The 14,665-nt window shown below is 43.6% G+C and overlaps 3 protein-coding genes across 6 annotated transcripts; 2 read left to right on the forward strand and 1 right to left on the reverse strand.

Moving 5' to 3' along the window:
* The first annotated feature begins 10 nt into the window (after positions 1-10).
* Positions 11-8,673, forward strand: LOC128754778 (ATPase family AAA domain-containing protein 5-like). 4 transcript variants are annotated; one of them, XR_008413980.1, is made up of 15 exons: positions 11-647; positions 714-992; positions 1,052-1,148; positions 1,378-1,451; positions 1,532-1,680; positions 2,641-2,806; positions 2,911-3,164; positions 3,236-3,329; positions 3,405-3,469; positions 4,029-4,167; positions 5,365-5,486; positions 5,560-6,152; positions 6,209-6,370; positions 7,221-7,549; positions 7,724-8,673. XR_008413980.1 is itself a non-coding variant. In XM_053857645.1 (14 exons), the coding sequence occupies exons 1-14, from the start codon at positions 344-346 to the stop codon at positions 7,360-7,362; spliced, it is 2,640 nt and encodes an 879-aa protein (XP_053713620.1). In that variant the 5' UTR covers positions 11-343; the 3' UTR covers positions 7,363-8,673. The 4 variants fall into 4 exon arrangements, 3 of the variants coding, with proteins under 3 accessions (XP_053713620.1, XP_053713622.1, XP_053713623.1); XM_053857645.1 differs by having other exon boundaries at positions 7,221-8,673; XM_053857647.1 differs by lacking the exon at positions 7,724-8,673 and having other exon boundaries at positions 6,834-7,267.
* Positions 8,041-9,107, reverse strand: LOC128754780 (transcription elongation factor, mitochondrial-like). Its single transcript, XM_053857650.1, has 2 exons — positions 8,976-9,107; positions 8,041-8,681 (listed from the first exon to the last, which is right to left on the reverse strand). The coding sequence occupies exons 1-2, from the start codon at positions 9,016-9,018 to the stop codon at positions 8,122-8,124; spliced, it is 603 nt and encodes a 200-aa protein (XP_053713625.1). The 5' UTR covers positions 9,019-9,107; the 3' UTR covers positions 8,041-8,121.
* Positions 9,108-9,791: 684 nt separating this feature from the next.
* Positions 9,792-14,506, forward strand: LOC128754779 (arf-GAP with dual PH domain-containing protein 2-like). Its single transcript, XM_053857649.1, has 11 exons — positions 9,792-10,044; positions 10,543-10,673; positions 10,974-11,065; positions 11,378-11,466; positions 11,541-11,653; positions 11,737-11,877; positions 13,001-13,084; positions 13,186-13,248; positions 13,341-13,418; positions 13,480-13,708; positions 13,931-14,506. The coding sequence occupies exons 1-11, from the start codon at positions 9,957-9,959 to the stop codon at positions 13,957-13,959; spliced, it is 1,137 nt and encodes a 378-aa protein (XP_053713624.1). The 5' UTR covers positions 9,792-9,956; the 3' UTR covers positions 13,960-14,506.
* The last annotated feature ends 159 nt before the right edge of the window (positions 14,507-14,665 follow it).

A 14,665-nucleotide genomic window follows, 5' to 3' on the forward strand; every position in this document is an offset into this window, starting at 1 on the left:
TGAAGTTAAACCAGTAGAAGAAATGAGGAATCGCATTTGGCAATTGGAGAGTGGTAAAAATACATTATTATTTATGTATTTATACGTTCTTCAGCGCATTTAATTTAACTTGTCGATATAACCAATTCAAATTGGCCACACATTCTGTTATCTTTATCAACATGATAGTTCCGTAACTGTCCGCCGCCAAATTTGAAATCCTGCGTGTGCAACCTTTTTTCGACGAGTAGTAGTTTGGTGTACAATACAAACTAAAGGCTTCTATGCGGTACATGGTACTGGTGTCAATGCTGCTTATTTGATCAGCATCCAGCCATGAAATGCCGTGAAGCGTCTTCCCAGAATGATGTGTTTGATGGCTGAGTCAGGAACAGCTAGACATGTCAAAATAGCACCGACATTCCGCTGTAGAACTCGACAGTTTGAGAGAAACGATGCTATTAAGCTTCACCAACTCACGAACAGCCCAAGTCAGGGAAATGCTGCGGCTGATCAGGAGAGCAGAGGAGGTTGTGAGCAGAGTAGTGGGCCTCCTGACTGTGGAGAGTTGTCCCTGCGAGCCTGCCTCAAAGACATCCAGACATCTAACCCAACATTTCCTGTCAGCAAAGTGTTTGATAACCTGCTGAAAAAGGCTGAGCCAGAAGGTAAGTTTGGCTGAAAAGCTTGATCTGCTAGTATGAGGAATTGTCTTAACCTTCTTTTTCTAATAGGAGAGAACATGGAAAAGAGGAAGCAGGGTGGAAACAGTACTCAGAGGGTCCCCAAACGTTTCAAGTGCAATGACACTAGCAAAGAAAACAGTCATGTTCCCAGGTTATTGAACCTGGATGCTGTCAGTCCAGTGAAGACCAGAACCAGCAGACTGAGTCGCACTCGCAGGTTGAAGCAGCTTCGAAGCCTTGTGGATGTTCAGGAGGACGACTCGATAAGAACTACTCGCACTGAATCAAGCAGTTGCTCATTCAGGACCAGCCAAGAACCAGAAACAGGTCAATATCACTTTGAATTATTTCCTGGAAGGCATTACGTTGCTATGGGTCTTTTTCAGAAAGCAGCTCTGAGGATGTTCCATGGACGGAGAAGTACAGCCCTCGCTGCAGCAGTGAAGTGATTGGCAATGATGCAGCTGTCAGCAAACTATATAGGTAACTATATATCATTGTTATGAATGATCTAGTTGCCTCAATATAAACAGTTACCCAGTTGGTATAATGGCAAGAGTTCTGCTTGCCATTGTATATAGTGAAGTGTGAAAATATTTTATTGATTTCTTTATTGTGTGGTGTCACATGCTGTGTGAGATGTTCTATGTTGCTTTATTGAAGTGTATATATTAAAGCGCAATGTTTTTATTGTGCGGTTTCTGCTTAATAGTTGGTTTCAAAAATGGAAGCAAAGAGCTGACCGTGATGAAACGGGGGAAAGAGAGAGGAAGAAAAACCATAGCGGTACGTCAAAGACAATCCATGTTGTGATGTTTGTGCGTATGGTGTTTTTGTTTGTCATTTTGTTTTTTTCATCTCTGCAGATACTTGGGACAGTGGGGACTTCCAGGGTGCAGCTGGCGATGAAGAGCTCAGAGAGAAGCCGCCTCATAACTTGGTGTTAATCTCAGGGCCTTCGGGTGTTGGCAAGACTGCATCAGTGTACGCCTGTGCCTTTGAGCTTGGCTTCAAGGTGTGTTTCATTTTGTCTCGTGATGTTAAAGTTTCACACTACATAGATGCATACATACATAGATGAAGTGTTCTGGACTGGAAGTCATAAATGTCTTGCCTTTCTGGTGCAGTACAATGGAATGTTTTCAAAATAGTTTGCACTAAATCTTGAGGGGAAAATGTCTCCACCATTTCCGAGACTGAAGAAAGTCACACTTTAAATTGGACAACATTTATTACTCTAAATAAAGTACTTATTCATCTGTTTAGTCGCAGCGTATTAGCCACCAACTGTCCGTAAATAAACAAATAATTCGTTTATTAATTGTTCATATGTGTTCCCCAATTTAAAGTCTTATCAAAACTGACAATTTCAATGTTAATGTTAATGTTAACCGCCTTTTCAATAAAACGCATTCTACCTTAAAAGAAGTACCAATATTATCTATTTTGTGTTCAGAGTTGTGTACATTTAAATGTACTTTGACTGGAGTCATGGAGCTGCATGGTGGCCCCATCACGTGCTCTGTTTTAAACAGACGGAGCTAGTGTCAGAGTGAGCCTCTTCAGTGTGACATATTGTTGCAGAGCTATTTCCAAAAGCATTACAGCACCACAAAAACAACAACAAAAGGCCTATGTATTGATCGTAATGGCTAAAAAAGCCATATGTTGGAGAGTAATTCAGTTATGATGTGTGGAGTCGCTCTTGTTTAGTTGGAACAGCTGGTGGTAAAATGCTGTGGATGATCTACACGTCACACTTTCATTTCTGTGTTGTGAGGACTAGAAGTCAAAGATAAAAAAAAGCCTCCCAAAAAAGACCAGTTATAACTGTAAGAATCCACTGTTCATCTCTCTGCCCTCGTGGCTCCTATGGCATGAATGAGAGATTGAAATAAACTTCATCTTTTGCATGCCACTGAAATTCAATGAAGCATTGAAAATAAAATAAAGATGCCCCCCTGCACACACACAGGTGTTTGAGGTTAACAGCTCATCTCAGCGCAACGGCCGTCATGTTTTGGCGCAACTGAAAGAAGCAACGCAGTCGCACCTTGTGGAAACGTCGGACAGAGACCACCTGAAACCTTCTTACTTCAGCAGCTACAAAAACTGCCTCCTAAGGAGCGATGATCGTCCAGGTGTGACCTCTTTTTTTGCTCCCCCAAGATGAGGAGTTGTTATACTGTGGATGACGGTGACATCAACTTTACTCTGTCTGTGTGTACTAATTTGTATCGCACAGGAAAACCTGCATCCACCCAAAATATGATCCGCAGTGCAAAACGCCGCCCACCTCCGTCGTTTTCCCGTTCCAGTCGCAGAGACGCCTCCCTTGCTCCTAAAGCCACACTGACCGACTACTTTAAAGCAAAGGCCAAAGCTGATCAGTTGTGCTTTGGACAAGTTGTCATGAATGACCATGTTGGCGACACAGAAGCGGAAACTGACCGAAAGGAGAAGAAAATAAAGGCCACTTCCCTGATTCTGTTTGAAGAGGTGAGACTTTGTGGCGCTGCTTTGTTTCCCTCAACAATGACTCACATGACAAGGTTGTCGTCATCTCATAGGTCGATGTCGTATTTGAAGATGATGTTGGCTTCTATGCAGCAATCAAGACTTTCATGTCGACGGCAAAAAGGCCGGTTGTCCTCATCAGTGATGGTGAACACACACATTTTGACTTGTCAGTCATTGAAATGGTGGTGTTTGGTCTGAAAACATTTTCTCCTGTTACAGATCCTAAATTCAAGGAGAGATTCTGTTGCCACGTGGAAGAAATACTTTTCAAGTCCCCATCAGCTGTAAGTCACTGCACAAACATGATCCGGAGTGTTTGCTTAGGTTTGTCTTCACATGTGGACAAAGTTGTTCGTACTGCTCTGTGGATGAAAGAAAAGCCCTGAGTGATGACTGAAGCTGAAACTCTGAACCTCAGACATCATGGCTCCAGTGGTAGATCAACAGAATAGGTTTCTTCCCCTTAGTCCCCTTTGACTCAAAACACTGTGGATGATGCTAGCTGACACTGTCGTACCTTGACCTTGGACTTCACCTTGAGTTAATTTGGCGCCTTTCTAGGTTCTGGTTACCATTGACATGACTGCATCAACTGCATAACTGTCACCTTCATGAAGTCCTGTTGATCAAAGGACAAGCTTGTGTTTTTCATACCGCTAACATCAAATTATCTTCCACGGGTCTTTCTCTAGGCCCATTTCATGAGATTTTTATGTCTTTCTTCTTTATTTCAGTCACCGTTTTTTGTTTTGATACATACATATTTGTGCCCAGTAATGTGCTGGTGTCACAACCCACAGCCCCACAAATATTTGGTATTGAAACCTCTGTGACATTTTTCAGGCCCACATCTGTAGCTACCTGCAGCTGGTGTGTTTAGCTGAGAGAGTGAGGCTGGAGTTGGACGATGCCATGAGCCTTGTGACACTGACCCGTGGAGACATCCGGCGCTGCCTTCTTCAGTTGCAACTGTGGGCCAAAGGTAACAAAAAGTTTGAGGTGAAGCGTGGTGCAAACAGAGAAGGGAGCAGCAGTAGTTACTTTGAGTTTGTCCTGCGAAAGCAAAGCTTGCAGAGAGAGAGAGAGAGAGAGAGAGAGAGAGAGTTCAAACACCATGAGGAGTCTTGTTCTTTCAGTCACTTCATAAGTCTTATATTCGCAGTCAAATACAGTCCCCGTGACTGGAGATTCTGCAACGATACATTTCTCTTTGTCATGTGTCTTCCCTCAGACCTCATTAGACTTGAACTCATCCACTTGGACCTCCAACCTGACAGCACTTTCCTGTCTTCCTCAAGAAACTTGGTTCAGATTTAAAGGATGTAATCTTTGTCTCGGCCACTTTTACAGGGTGAGTCTGACTGGCGGTCAAACTCATTTTACCAGACCGGACTATTGATTCATGTAGTTGAACCAAATGATCGTGGCTTACCGGTTCAGTCCCATGTTCTCTTGGTGCGCCCCCTAAAGGATGCCCTGAGGAACACACTCAAATGCTTCTCCAAAAAAATGAAAAAATATGAGTTGAATAACTATGAAAGTAATACTCACCAAATATTGTGACAAAGGGGCTTTGGCCGCCAGGAAACAGCTGTCAGGTGTGATGTGTGACAAAAGGGTGTTGGCGAGGATGAAAGGGAAAGTGTCCAAAACAGTGGTCAGGCCAGCAGTGTTGGAAACAGTGGCACTGAGGAAAAGACAGGAGGCAGAGCTGGAGGTAGCAGAGATGAAGATGCTGAGCTTCTCTCTGAAGTGAGCAGGATGGATAGGATCAGGAAGCAGTAGATCAGAGGGACAGCACATGTCAGGTGTTTAGGAGACAAAGTCAGAGAGGCTAGATGGAGATGATTTGGACATGTACAGAGGAGAGAGAGCCAGTACATTGGTAGGAAGATGTTGAGGTTGGAACTGCCAGGCAGAAGGTGGAGAGGGAGGCCAAAGAGGAGGTTTATGGAGGTGGAGGACATGAGGTTTGTAGGTTTGAGAGAAGAGGAAGCAGAGGACAGAGTGAGATGGAGGCGGCCCCTGAAGTGAGAAGCCGAAAGGAAGAAGAAGAGAAGAAGAAACAGCTGGAGAGTGAATACTGTTTTGTGACGTATGAAAGTTATCTGTAATTGCCAGAGCACAGAACTGCTGACTCAAGTCTTGTGTGATCAGCATATTCTTTTAACATCTCCAGGCTTGAATAGCAATGAACTGCCCAGTTTGGACTCCCAAATCCTCCCACAGCGAGCCTCTTGTACAGCCAGCATGGTGGGTCTGGCTCCTGTCACCAAAGACCACCTGTTGGAAATACTTGAAGTAAGTGATCTTGTTCAGGATGCTCTTCCTTCTTTGCTGAGTTTGATTTTGACGTGTGCTTTTGAATGATCAGCGCTGGAGTGAGTCAGACATGAAGGAGATCCTGACGCTCCTCTCTGAGAGCTGGAGACGAGAGGTTCCTCTGCTGTACTCCAACCTGGACGTTCTCTTCCCCTCAAAGAACTATTTAAAGCTGCTGGGCAGGGAGGCCTCTGCTGTGAAGGTGAAGCAGAGACTGAGCCGGAGAAGACCTGGACCATCATCCCGGTCAAGAACTACCTCAGAATGTCTGGGCTTAGGCTCTCTTAGGAGGTCTGACAAAGCATCCGTCGATTGCTTGTCTGCATTTACTGATTTGTTTGAGCTGATGTCAGAACTTGACGCCACTGTACCAGCAGTTCCAATTTCATGCCGGTCAGAGGAGTTTGTTTGGACTGGCTGCGAGATAAAAGACGGCATGTTGGATGAGCTTGATGGAGAGCTGGTCAGAAAGCATCACCAGAGGACAACCCTTGAAATTAAAGCTGCTGTTGAGGGTTTGGGCTTTCGTGGCTGCTGGGATCGAGTGTGGAAGGAAGCCAGAAGGCACTGGCCAGAACAAGCAGACAGACAGTGGCGGAAAAGGAAGAGCTTGAGCTTCTGTCTTCAGCCTCTGTGTTCAGTGAGGTAGGTGACTGAAGTTATTGTTTCTCTTCAACATGTGAGTTTTCCTCTGCCCACAGTGAGAGCCAAAGACGATACAAGATGAGCAGGACACTACTGAGCGGTGACAGCTTCGGCCTGTTGGGGAGCAGCAGCAGGTCGGCTGCCTGCGTCGACTGTGTGCCATATCTTCGTTTTATGTGTCGCCTCAGGAGATCTCAAACACCAGATCAGCAAGAAAGGTGAGGAGGATCTGTGCACATGGAATTCCTTATGATCGCACCTGTGGGAAATACTGCAACCTAAGATTAAGGATATACACTGATGTATGCAACTCATTGCTGAAATGAACACATGAATTGTTGCTATTGTGTGTCTGTATTATATAGGTTTGGTAAAGTAAGGACACGCCTTCGACTGAAACTGACAAATATGTCTCAGATTTCCATTTTCATTATTGGGGGACAGCCCGATTACATTAAGAACAAGCACTTGTTTTGTGTTACCCATGATGGTTTTGAAAGAGGTCAGTAGTGGAGGCATCTTTACTCACCAAGGACATTTCATGCAGGAGGTCGACTCAAGGTGACAAAACGATGACGGAATGATTTGAACTGGCTGACATTTTATTTAATTCCAAGGTGCAAACTGGAGTTTGTTGTACAGTAGTTTATATATTTGATGTTGTTTGTCGTATCTTACCAGTTGCCTGAACTACCTCAGGAGCCTTGGCCTCCCAAAGTCTATCATTCCAACCTTGGCAGAGGATTTCTTCAAAAATTCATCCTGCGAACAGCACCTTTATGATCGGTGATGTTTGACATCCAAACTCTGTAAACCGAAGTCTTTCCCTGCGTTTATTTTTAGTTAACATGGATAAGAAAATAAATATTTTTGTATCAAACTCATAATTTTCCCCAGGTAATCCTTGAAACTTGCCAACAGGAAACCTGAATATTTAACCACCACCAGAAACAAAAGGTCCAAATCCTTCTGTCACCTCTAGCTAGAAGATTCGCTTAGCAGTTCATAAAAAGCAACAGCCTGGAGAAGAGCGTCACAGAGCTCCTCTCCTCCTTGTCTGCTGCCCAGCTGGAAGGAGTGCCTGTGCCTCAGCAGAAGATCGGATGGGAAGTTGATCCGGGGAAACTTCTGCGTCACGGACTCCGTCATCAGTTGCCTCACCGCCTGCGCTCCGCTGGTCCTCGAATCTCCAACCATCAGCCCAAAGTGACGGCCCACAGCAATTCGCATCATGTTTAGAACTCTGAAGAATCCAGATGAGTCTCAGAATCATTGCCACAATATACTGCCAAAATTCAATGTTGACTGTTTTCATCTCACCGAGGAGGAATGTTGGACTCTGGCAGGGGAACCTTGGTTTCTAGCAGGGCAAACAGAATGGCCTCCACTGCTCTCAGGTGAGCCAGGATTGGGAACAGAGATGTGTTTTGGGACGAGATGGCGGATTTCTCTATTATGTAGAAGTCGGCTGGAGGGAGGAGGGACACCACCGCTGACACCTGCAGACAAAATCAGCACACGTCGGTCAAGCATTGAGGTGTCTGACACTCACACAGGCTTACATCTTGCAGGTACAGTGACGCCATGTAGGTCCCTCTTAAGAAATTGGGACATTCAAGTTCTTGCCAGTCGAGCACCATCATGCCGCGGTCCACATGCGCCCATGCAATTTTGTGAGTCCCACAAATGATGGACACAATGGAGTTGGCGTCCTGAGGAAGCAAAAGCAGAACGTGGGTCAGAGAAGAACCTCTTATGGGCAGTAACTCAAAAAACTGAGGCGCAAATCCTGGAGTTGAACAGTGAGTTGAAGCGATCTATGCAAGAGTTTTTATAGAAGTCTGTTCTGCTGATCTTGTCAAGAGTTCCAATTACAATTGAAGGTCTGTTTAGAGGGACTATATTACGACATATGCTGTGGTGAGGTCAATGTACCTGGCAGGTGAGAAATACCATCACCTCAATATAGTCAAAACACAAAGCAGAGAGCTCTCAGTTTAGATTTAGACCACTGACTAAGCAGGGTAGCAGGACTCACCTCCAGCCAGGACCTGTCCACCTCCGGCCGAATAAACTTGGCCAATTGTATTTTGACTTTCTTGGGTTTCTTCACAGGGTTTAGTATTGAGTTAAAGACAGTGACTGCGCTTTTGTGCTTCAGCAGCGGCACGTTGACAACGCTCTCTAAAGTCTTAAAGGGTCCATGCTGCGTCCTGTACTCAACAATGTTGGCAGACTTGCGTCCTCTGAGAAGCTTGACACACTCCATCTCTGAAGTTGTGGCGTTGTTGAGCAGCTTCAGGATGGTGTCCCGTTGTTCTGGAGTGTAGTAAGCATCCAGAGGAGAGCTGTTGTCTGCTCTGCAGGGCTCAGCTGAGGACGGCGCGATGGAATCATTCAGTGTCTCAAAGCCAGCCACTGGCACGCGACTCCTCCAGCAAAATGTGCACTGGAGATATCGAAGTTCTGGATCAGGAAGGGAGGCATGTCTCGGACGCCTAAACCAGCCAGTCTTTCCTGCAAATCGACCTGTGCAAGAGTGAGAAGAAATATAGCATTATTCATTTTCAAATACTTCAAACTGAATTATAAACAAGCCTGTCATCGATCATGATGGACATTAAATACTTAAAGTGATTCATTGGTTTATTACCAATAAATTAAATCTAGATAAAACAGCTGTTTTTTTATACAAATGTCGGTTTCTCTTCTCTTCTGTTTTCGTGGAAATATGAACATACTGCAGGACATCGTTTGACTGTATGTGAAAAAGTTAAATAATAACGACTCAAAACGGGCCTGAAGAGCACATTGACTACTTACCGCTTAATGGTACCATTGACATCAGCCGCCTGGCGACCCACATTGTTTTTTATATATTCAATCAGTGGATGTAATTCAAAGAAATCATTATACAAACAAACTTGTCCTTCCTTGTGCTACTGTGCTCCCTCATCAACTGTCCGATGTAGCACAAGCACACGGCACACATTGGTTCCGCCTTGCCAAGTAACACTGCCACCCCGTGGTCGGTTTGTTGCCAAGACAACCACATTGAGGGTTTGATCAGAATTTCATTTCACCGCTCATAAATACGCTTATTCCTTTTTTAGGTTTTAGACGATCGGAGGAATACATTTTTTTTTAGAACGACAGGCTTGTGCCCCTTTGCACTTTATTTACACATTTAAAACATCGTTTTACGATGTAAAAACAGACAGCCTTACTAGATTTCCTTTAAAGGCAGATAATGTCTCTCTTCTCTACTGTTCCAAAACATGTTTCTCTCACTTGTCAATTCAAGTGAGCTCATTCAAGTGAGCTATTAATTCATAAATGTTGGCTCCACAAAGTGAATCTATCTAGTACATCTATAATTGGTCAGTAAAGAAGGAAGAAAAAAGGGCAAAACAAACAAACAAAAATCTCACGTGTGCTTCTGTTTATACTGTATGATGACAAAATGCTGTTTTGAAAGCTCCTCCCAGATAAACCTATATTTTTGGAGAGATGTCTAGAAAGACTACTTTCAAATGTCAAAGGCTGGTTTTAATAGTAAAAGTAACCTGATATCACTATGCTGAACTCATTTATAGTCTACTTCTCCCTCACTTCCTTTCGCTGTTATTTCTGGACTGGAGCGTTTGTGTGCAGAACAATAAACTTCGTGATGCCTTGCTGGTAAGAGGAAATACAGCAACAGACAGGACAGGGAGGAGAATGCCTCTGATTCATTCACCTGCTGGACTCTACATCGGCGGCGTATGAATCCACCTGGCTGGAGACGCAGGGGACTTGTAAGTCATGGCCAGCCTGGAGAGAAATTGTCAAATCCTGATGAAGTTGGTGAGACTGCCACACAACAATCTGTGTGCTGACTGTGGAGCTCCTGGTGAGTCAACTTGCTCTCATTGTTACGCTTCTTCCAAAACCAGACAATGAAATACACCTATTATGGATTGTTTGGTGACAGTCAAACACATCTCCAGTACCAACAAACGCAAACATTTTTTTTAAAAGTGTAGTTAAATCTTGGCTATTAAGACAGCTGCAGTTGGAAACACATCTTATAACCAAGTCACGTTTTATAATTCAGATAAAACGAGGGAAGTGAGGTCAGCTAGCTACGGTATGATCTCATGTTTCCTCTCCAATCTTCTTCCATGTCATTGTCGTCTAGAAACAATGATCGTGTAAAGCTAACTGTTGAATCAAACATCTTGATTTGAGTTCTGATCCATCATTTTCCCCCTCTCACATTCATATTTTACTTTGTTTTCCCTTGCATAACTTGACTCAACTCAGCTTCAAGTTCCTCTCTAACAAAGTAAATGTATGTTTATGTATGTTTAGGGGAAAAAATAAATGATTGTTATTGTTTTGGTTGCAGGTCCAGACTGGGCCTCCTACACATTGGGTGTGTTCCTGTGCTTGAACTGCTCAGGGATGCACCGCAACATACCAAATGTCAGCAAAGTCAAATCCATCCATCTGGACCTGTGGGAAGACTCTTTGGTCGAGGTAAAGCTCAGTTCAGTCCATACATCTCGACATACACACTGCCACCTTCGCTTTGCTCTGGATGTTCTGCTTGAAGCTCAAACACCGCATTTCCTTTTTTGGATGATGAATCTATCTAGTACATCTATAACTGGTCAGAAAAGAAGGAAGGAGAAAGGGCAAAACAAACAAACAAAAATCTCACGTGTGCTTCTGTTTATACTGTATGGTGACAAAATGCTGTTTTGAAAGATCCCCTGCAAATGAATATGTTTAAGATGTGAAAGTGTGTGTTGATGTCAGAGTGACTTTGTGTTGCAGGCTATGCAGAAAGCTGGAAACCATGCAGCAAAAGCCATTTATGAAAAGTGTGTGCCTGCCTTCTTCTACCGGCCGCAGCACAGGGACTGCGTGTGAGTAGATGTCTCCGCTTTCATTGAGTCGATATATTTGGGACCACCTCACCAGAGATTATAGAGACTGAGTCGAGTCCAACACCAACTCAATACAGAATCCTATCTAAGTTTACTAGCTGTATAGACACAGACATTTGTTTAACACTGCAAAAGCATTAATTTTACCTGAAATAAAGAACTGAAATACCATCATTGGAACAAACTAGTCTTTTATTCTCCACTCAGTTCGGTCTCAACTTGGCCTCGGCCCTCAAAGTCTTAACTTTTTAACAACAATATACACTGATCAATTCCAAACTCTCACTGCAGCGTTCTAAAGCAGCAATGGATCTGTGCGAAATACGAGAGGCGAGAGTTCACTGGAGAAAACAACAGCTCTGTGCAGGTGTACAACTCAGGTGTGTGTTCGACTGAAAACAAAAGTCAGCTAGCTTCTAGACAAATGACACCAAAGGTTTCTGCGTCTGTCCAGATGTGTTTCAGTCGGTTCTGTGGAAGAAGGGGCGAGACAACAAACGCTTCTTGAAGAGGTCATTTGTTCTCTTGCGGAAAGACCTCACCCTCAGATACTTCGTCAAAGAAGATGTGAGCTGATTTTTTAATTTTACTTCTAACTCTTGACGCCAGGTTTGTTCAGCCGGTTAAATCATTTTCTGCTTCGGTCCAAGAGTCCGAAGGCTGTGATCAGCATGAAGGACCTGAACGCCGTTTTCCAGCCGGAGAAGATCGGACACGCTCACGGCCTGCAGATCTCCTACTTGCACGGGCAACAGACACGCAACCTGTTTGTCTACCATGAGAATGGACAGGTGAGTGAACCATGATGGTTCAGTAATGTACATACTAAGCAAAGCAACTCTAGTTTTTCCCACACACACCACTCAGTATAGTGGTTTCAAACCTTTCCACGTTCAGGATCTCCAGCTAAAATAAAATTACTTTTGAATTGAGGTGAAAGACACTGCATCAAGTTCATGTTCATAGTTTGCATTTTTCTATTTGTTGTAACTCTGAGAATAAGGCTTTGTTACCAGGCTCACAGTGAGTTGCAGCATCATCTGTCCACTGAATGGCCGTTTTGATAGCACCTATGGGCCAATAGGCTCCCACCATGTCGGTCACATGACCATGGAAGCCAGATTATGTGACTAAAGACCATATGCAATGTGGCCCCTCAAATTGAACTTCACTTTTGGGACTATAGCCTCTCAAAACCTGGAGAAAAAAAGTGTAATGTTGTGACGTTATATACATAAAACGTGTTGTTTGATTTTTATATAGAGATGGTCAATTTAAATCATAAGACCAGACCACCTCTTTTTAGGATTTCTTTTTTTTTCATTCATATTGTTGATTTTGCAGGACAAGAAATATTGTTTAGTTGGAATATTTTTAGGAGTAATACTTCATATTTAATATAACTATTACTAACAATGGGGAAGGAAAACGGACAGACAAATTGAAAGACGCTGAAAAACGTTTTTGAATTTTTGGAATTCAATAACAATAAATGAAAGAAAATCAACTAAAAAAAGATCTAGATCAAGAACAAAAAATAAGAACCTTCTCCTCCGAACACTTGAAGGCTCTTTTAATCCATAGTGGCTGCTTATATCTGCAATATTCCTTCAGTCGGGACGTACTGAAGACTTTGCCCTATGGCTCAGCTCTTTTCTCCCAATAGAAGGATGCATGCATGGATGGCACGCTTCAACTCAGGGTCTCCTCCCCACCCTGCAGTGTGCCACACTTTCCAAAGATAGAACCCCAGTGCTGGTGTCAGACACGTTGCTCCTTGTAATGTTGAATGAATTTGACATTTTGCCCATTGCAGGATGATTGTTTATTACAGTCAAAATGGCAAAGCTGTAAACCTTTTTTTGGACCACAAAGACCGTGGACCTATTAATCCCCGTTCCTTTGTGCGAACAGCTAATCGTGTCCTGGTTCAACGCCATCAGAGCCGCTCGTTTGGATTATCTCCAGAGAAAACATCCAACTCTCCGAGTCGCTGATGTAAGACACATTTCGGTGGTGTTTCCCCAATTCCCCAAGTCTATCTACATGAAAGCATCACGAGAGTTTCCAGAATTCACATCACTGTGTTTCTATTGTAGCTATTACCTCGGATCACCAGACTTCACCTAATGGAGGGATACATGGAGAAAACTGGGCCCACGGTGAGTCCGGCACAAACTCAACAACATGGCTTCACCAACTGGCTGAGCCACCAAACAATGTTCTCCCCCCCCTGTTCTTCCTCTGGTTATAGCAGCGGGAGCCCTTCAAGAAGCGGTGGTTCACTCTGTGCTCAGTGAGCAGGAAACTTCTCTACTACAAATGTCAACTGGTAAACAAAACGACTTTGTCAGTGCTTGCGTGGCGAAGCGACTCACTGTGCCATGTTTTAGGATGCTACAGAGCTGAACGCTGTCTTTATTGGGACGGAGAACTACGGCTATTCTGTGTCCGAGCTCAGCAGTAGGGGCTCCAGAGGAGGGCACTGGGGGTTCGGCATCTCTCTGCAGACTCCAGAGAGGCAGTATGTGTTCATGTGTGAGGAGGAGCCGGAGCAGAAGGAGTGGCTGGAGGCCTTCACAAGGGTCATTGCTCAGCCCATGACGCCGGAGGACTATGCCAGTAAGACAAGCATTCAACTCACCTTTCTATCTTCTATCCACCTGGCCTGTAACAGCTCCACTGGGACAGTCAAGATCACCATGTACTTTATGTATTGCTACTTCTACATTTGAGGAATTTGAAGAATGATCTAAGAACACAAAGTCATTCTTCTGTCAGACACAGCATCTTTTCAAGTTCCATGCTCCATGTTCCATCAGCTTTGTCTTTTTCTGTTGACAGATGAAGCCAACCTCAGCCGAGGGAAATGACCCAACTGATCATGCCGCTTTGGATCTAAGACAAGGGACATTTGACAGAGCTGAACTGTCTCTCTACCTCAGATGCGTCCAAACTCTTCTTTTCACTGACCACATCTTCAAATGGAACAAGACTGAAACTTGCCTTTTGAAAATATCAGTCATGTAGCATGAAGTAAACGCAACCATGAGGATTTTGAGTGTAAATCTCATCTTTATTTTTAACATGACAAATTATTACCGTTATTAACATTGAAGTTTAAAACCCATGAGATCCCAAGATTTTTCACATGTTCAGAACATGAGACGCATGTATCCGAAAAAGCTCTAGTTGGAGGACTCTAGTTCCCTCGTGTGTTTAGGGTGAGAGGCTGGGGAAAGCGTGGAAGTCAATGAAATGCCCCCACAAAACTTTAAAACACGAGATGTGTGTGTATGTGTGTTTTGCGCAATGTGGCATTTTAGCTTCTCATCTGTGTCTGCATGTTTTGGCTCTTCTTGTCATCTTTATTAATTAAATTTTGCATCTTTTTTTTATACCACGCCAGAGCATATTGATTTGTGGTCAATGGTGACTTATTACTCATAGTTTTATGAAAGTGTTTTATGAAATGTAATTATTCAGTAAGTTATGTTTTCTGTACATTGTTTTATTGACATCAACATGAATATCAATAAATGTATTTACACAAAGGACCATTTTAATAACGATCAGAGA

This window comes from Synchiropus splendidus, chromosome 2 (genome assembly GCF_027744825.2).
Source record: "Synchiropus splendidus isolate RoL2022-P1 chromosome 2, RoL_Sspl_1.0, whole genome shotgun sequence".
Classification (NCBI taxonomy): domain Eukaryota; kingdom Metazoa; phylum Chordata; class Actinopteri; order Syngnathiformes; family Callionymidae; genus Synchiropus; species Synchiropus splendidus.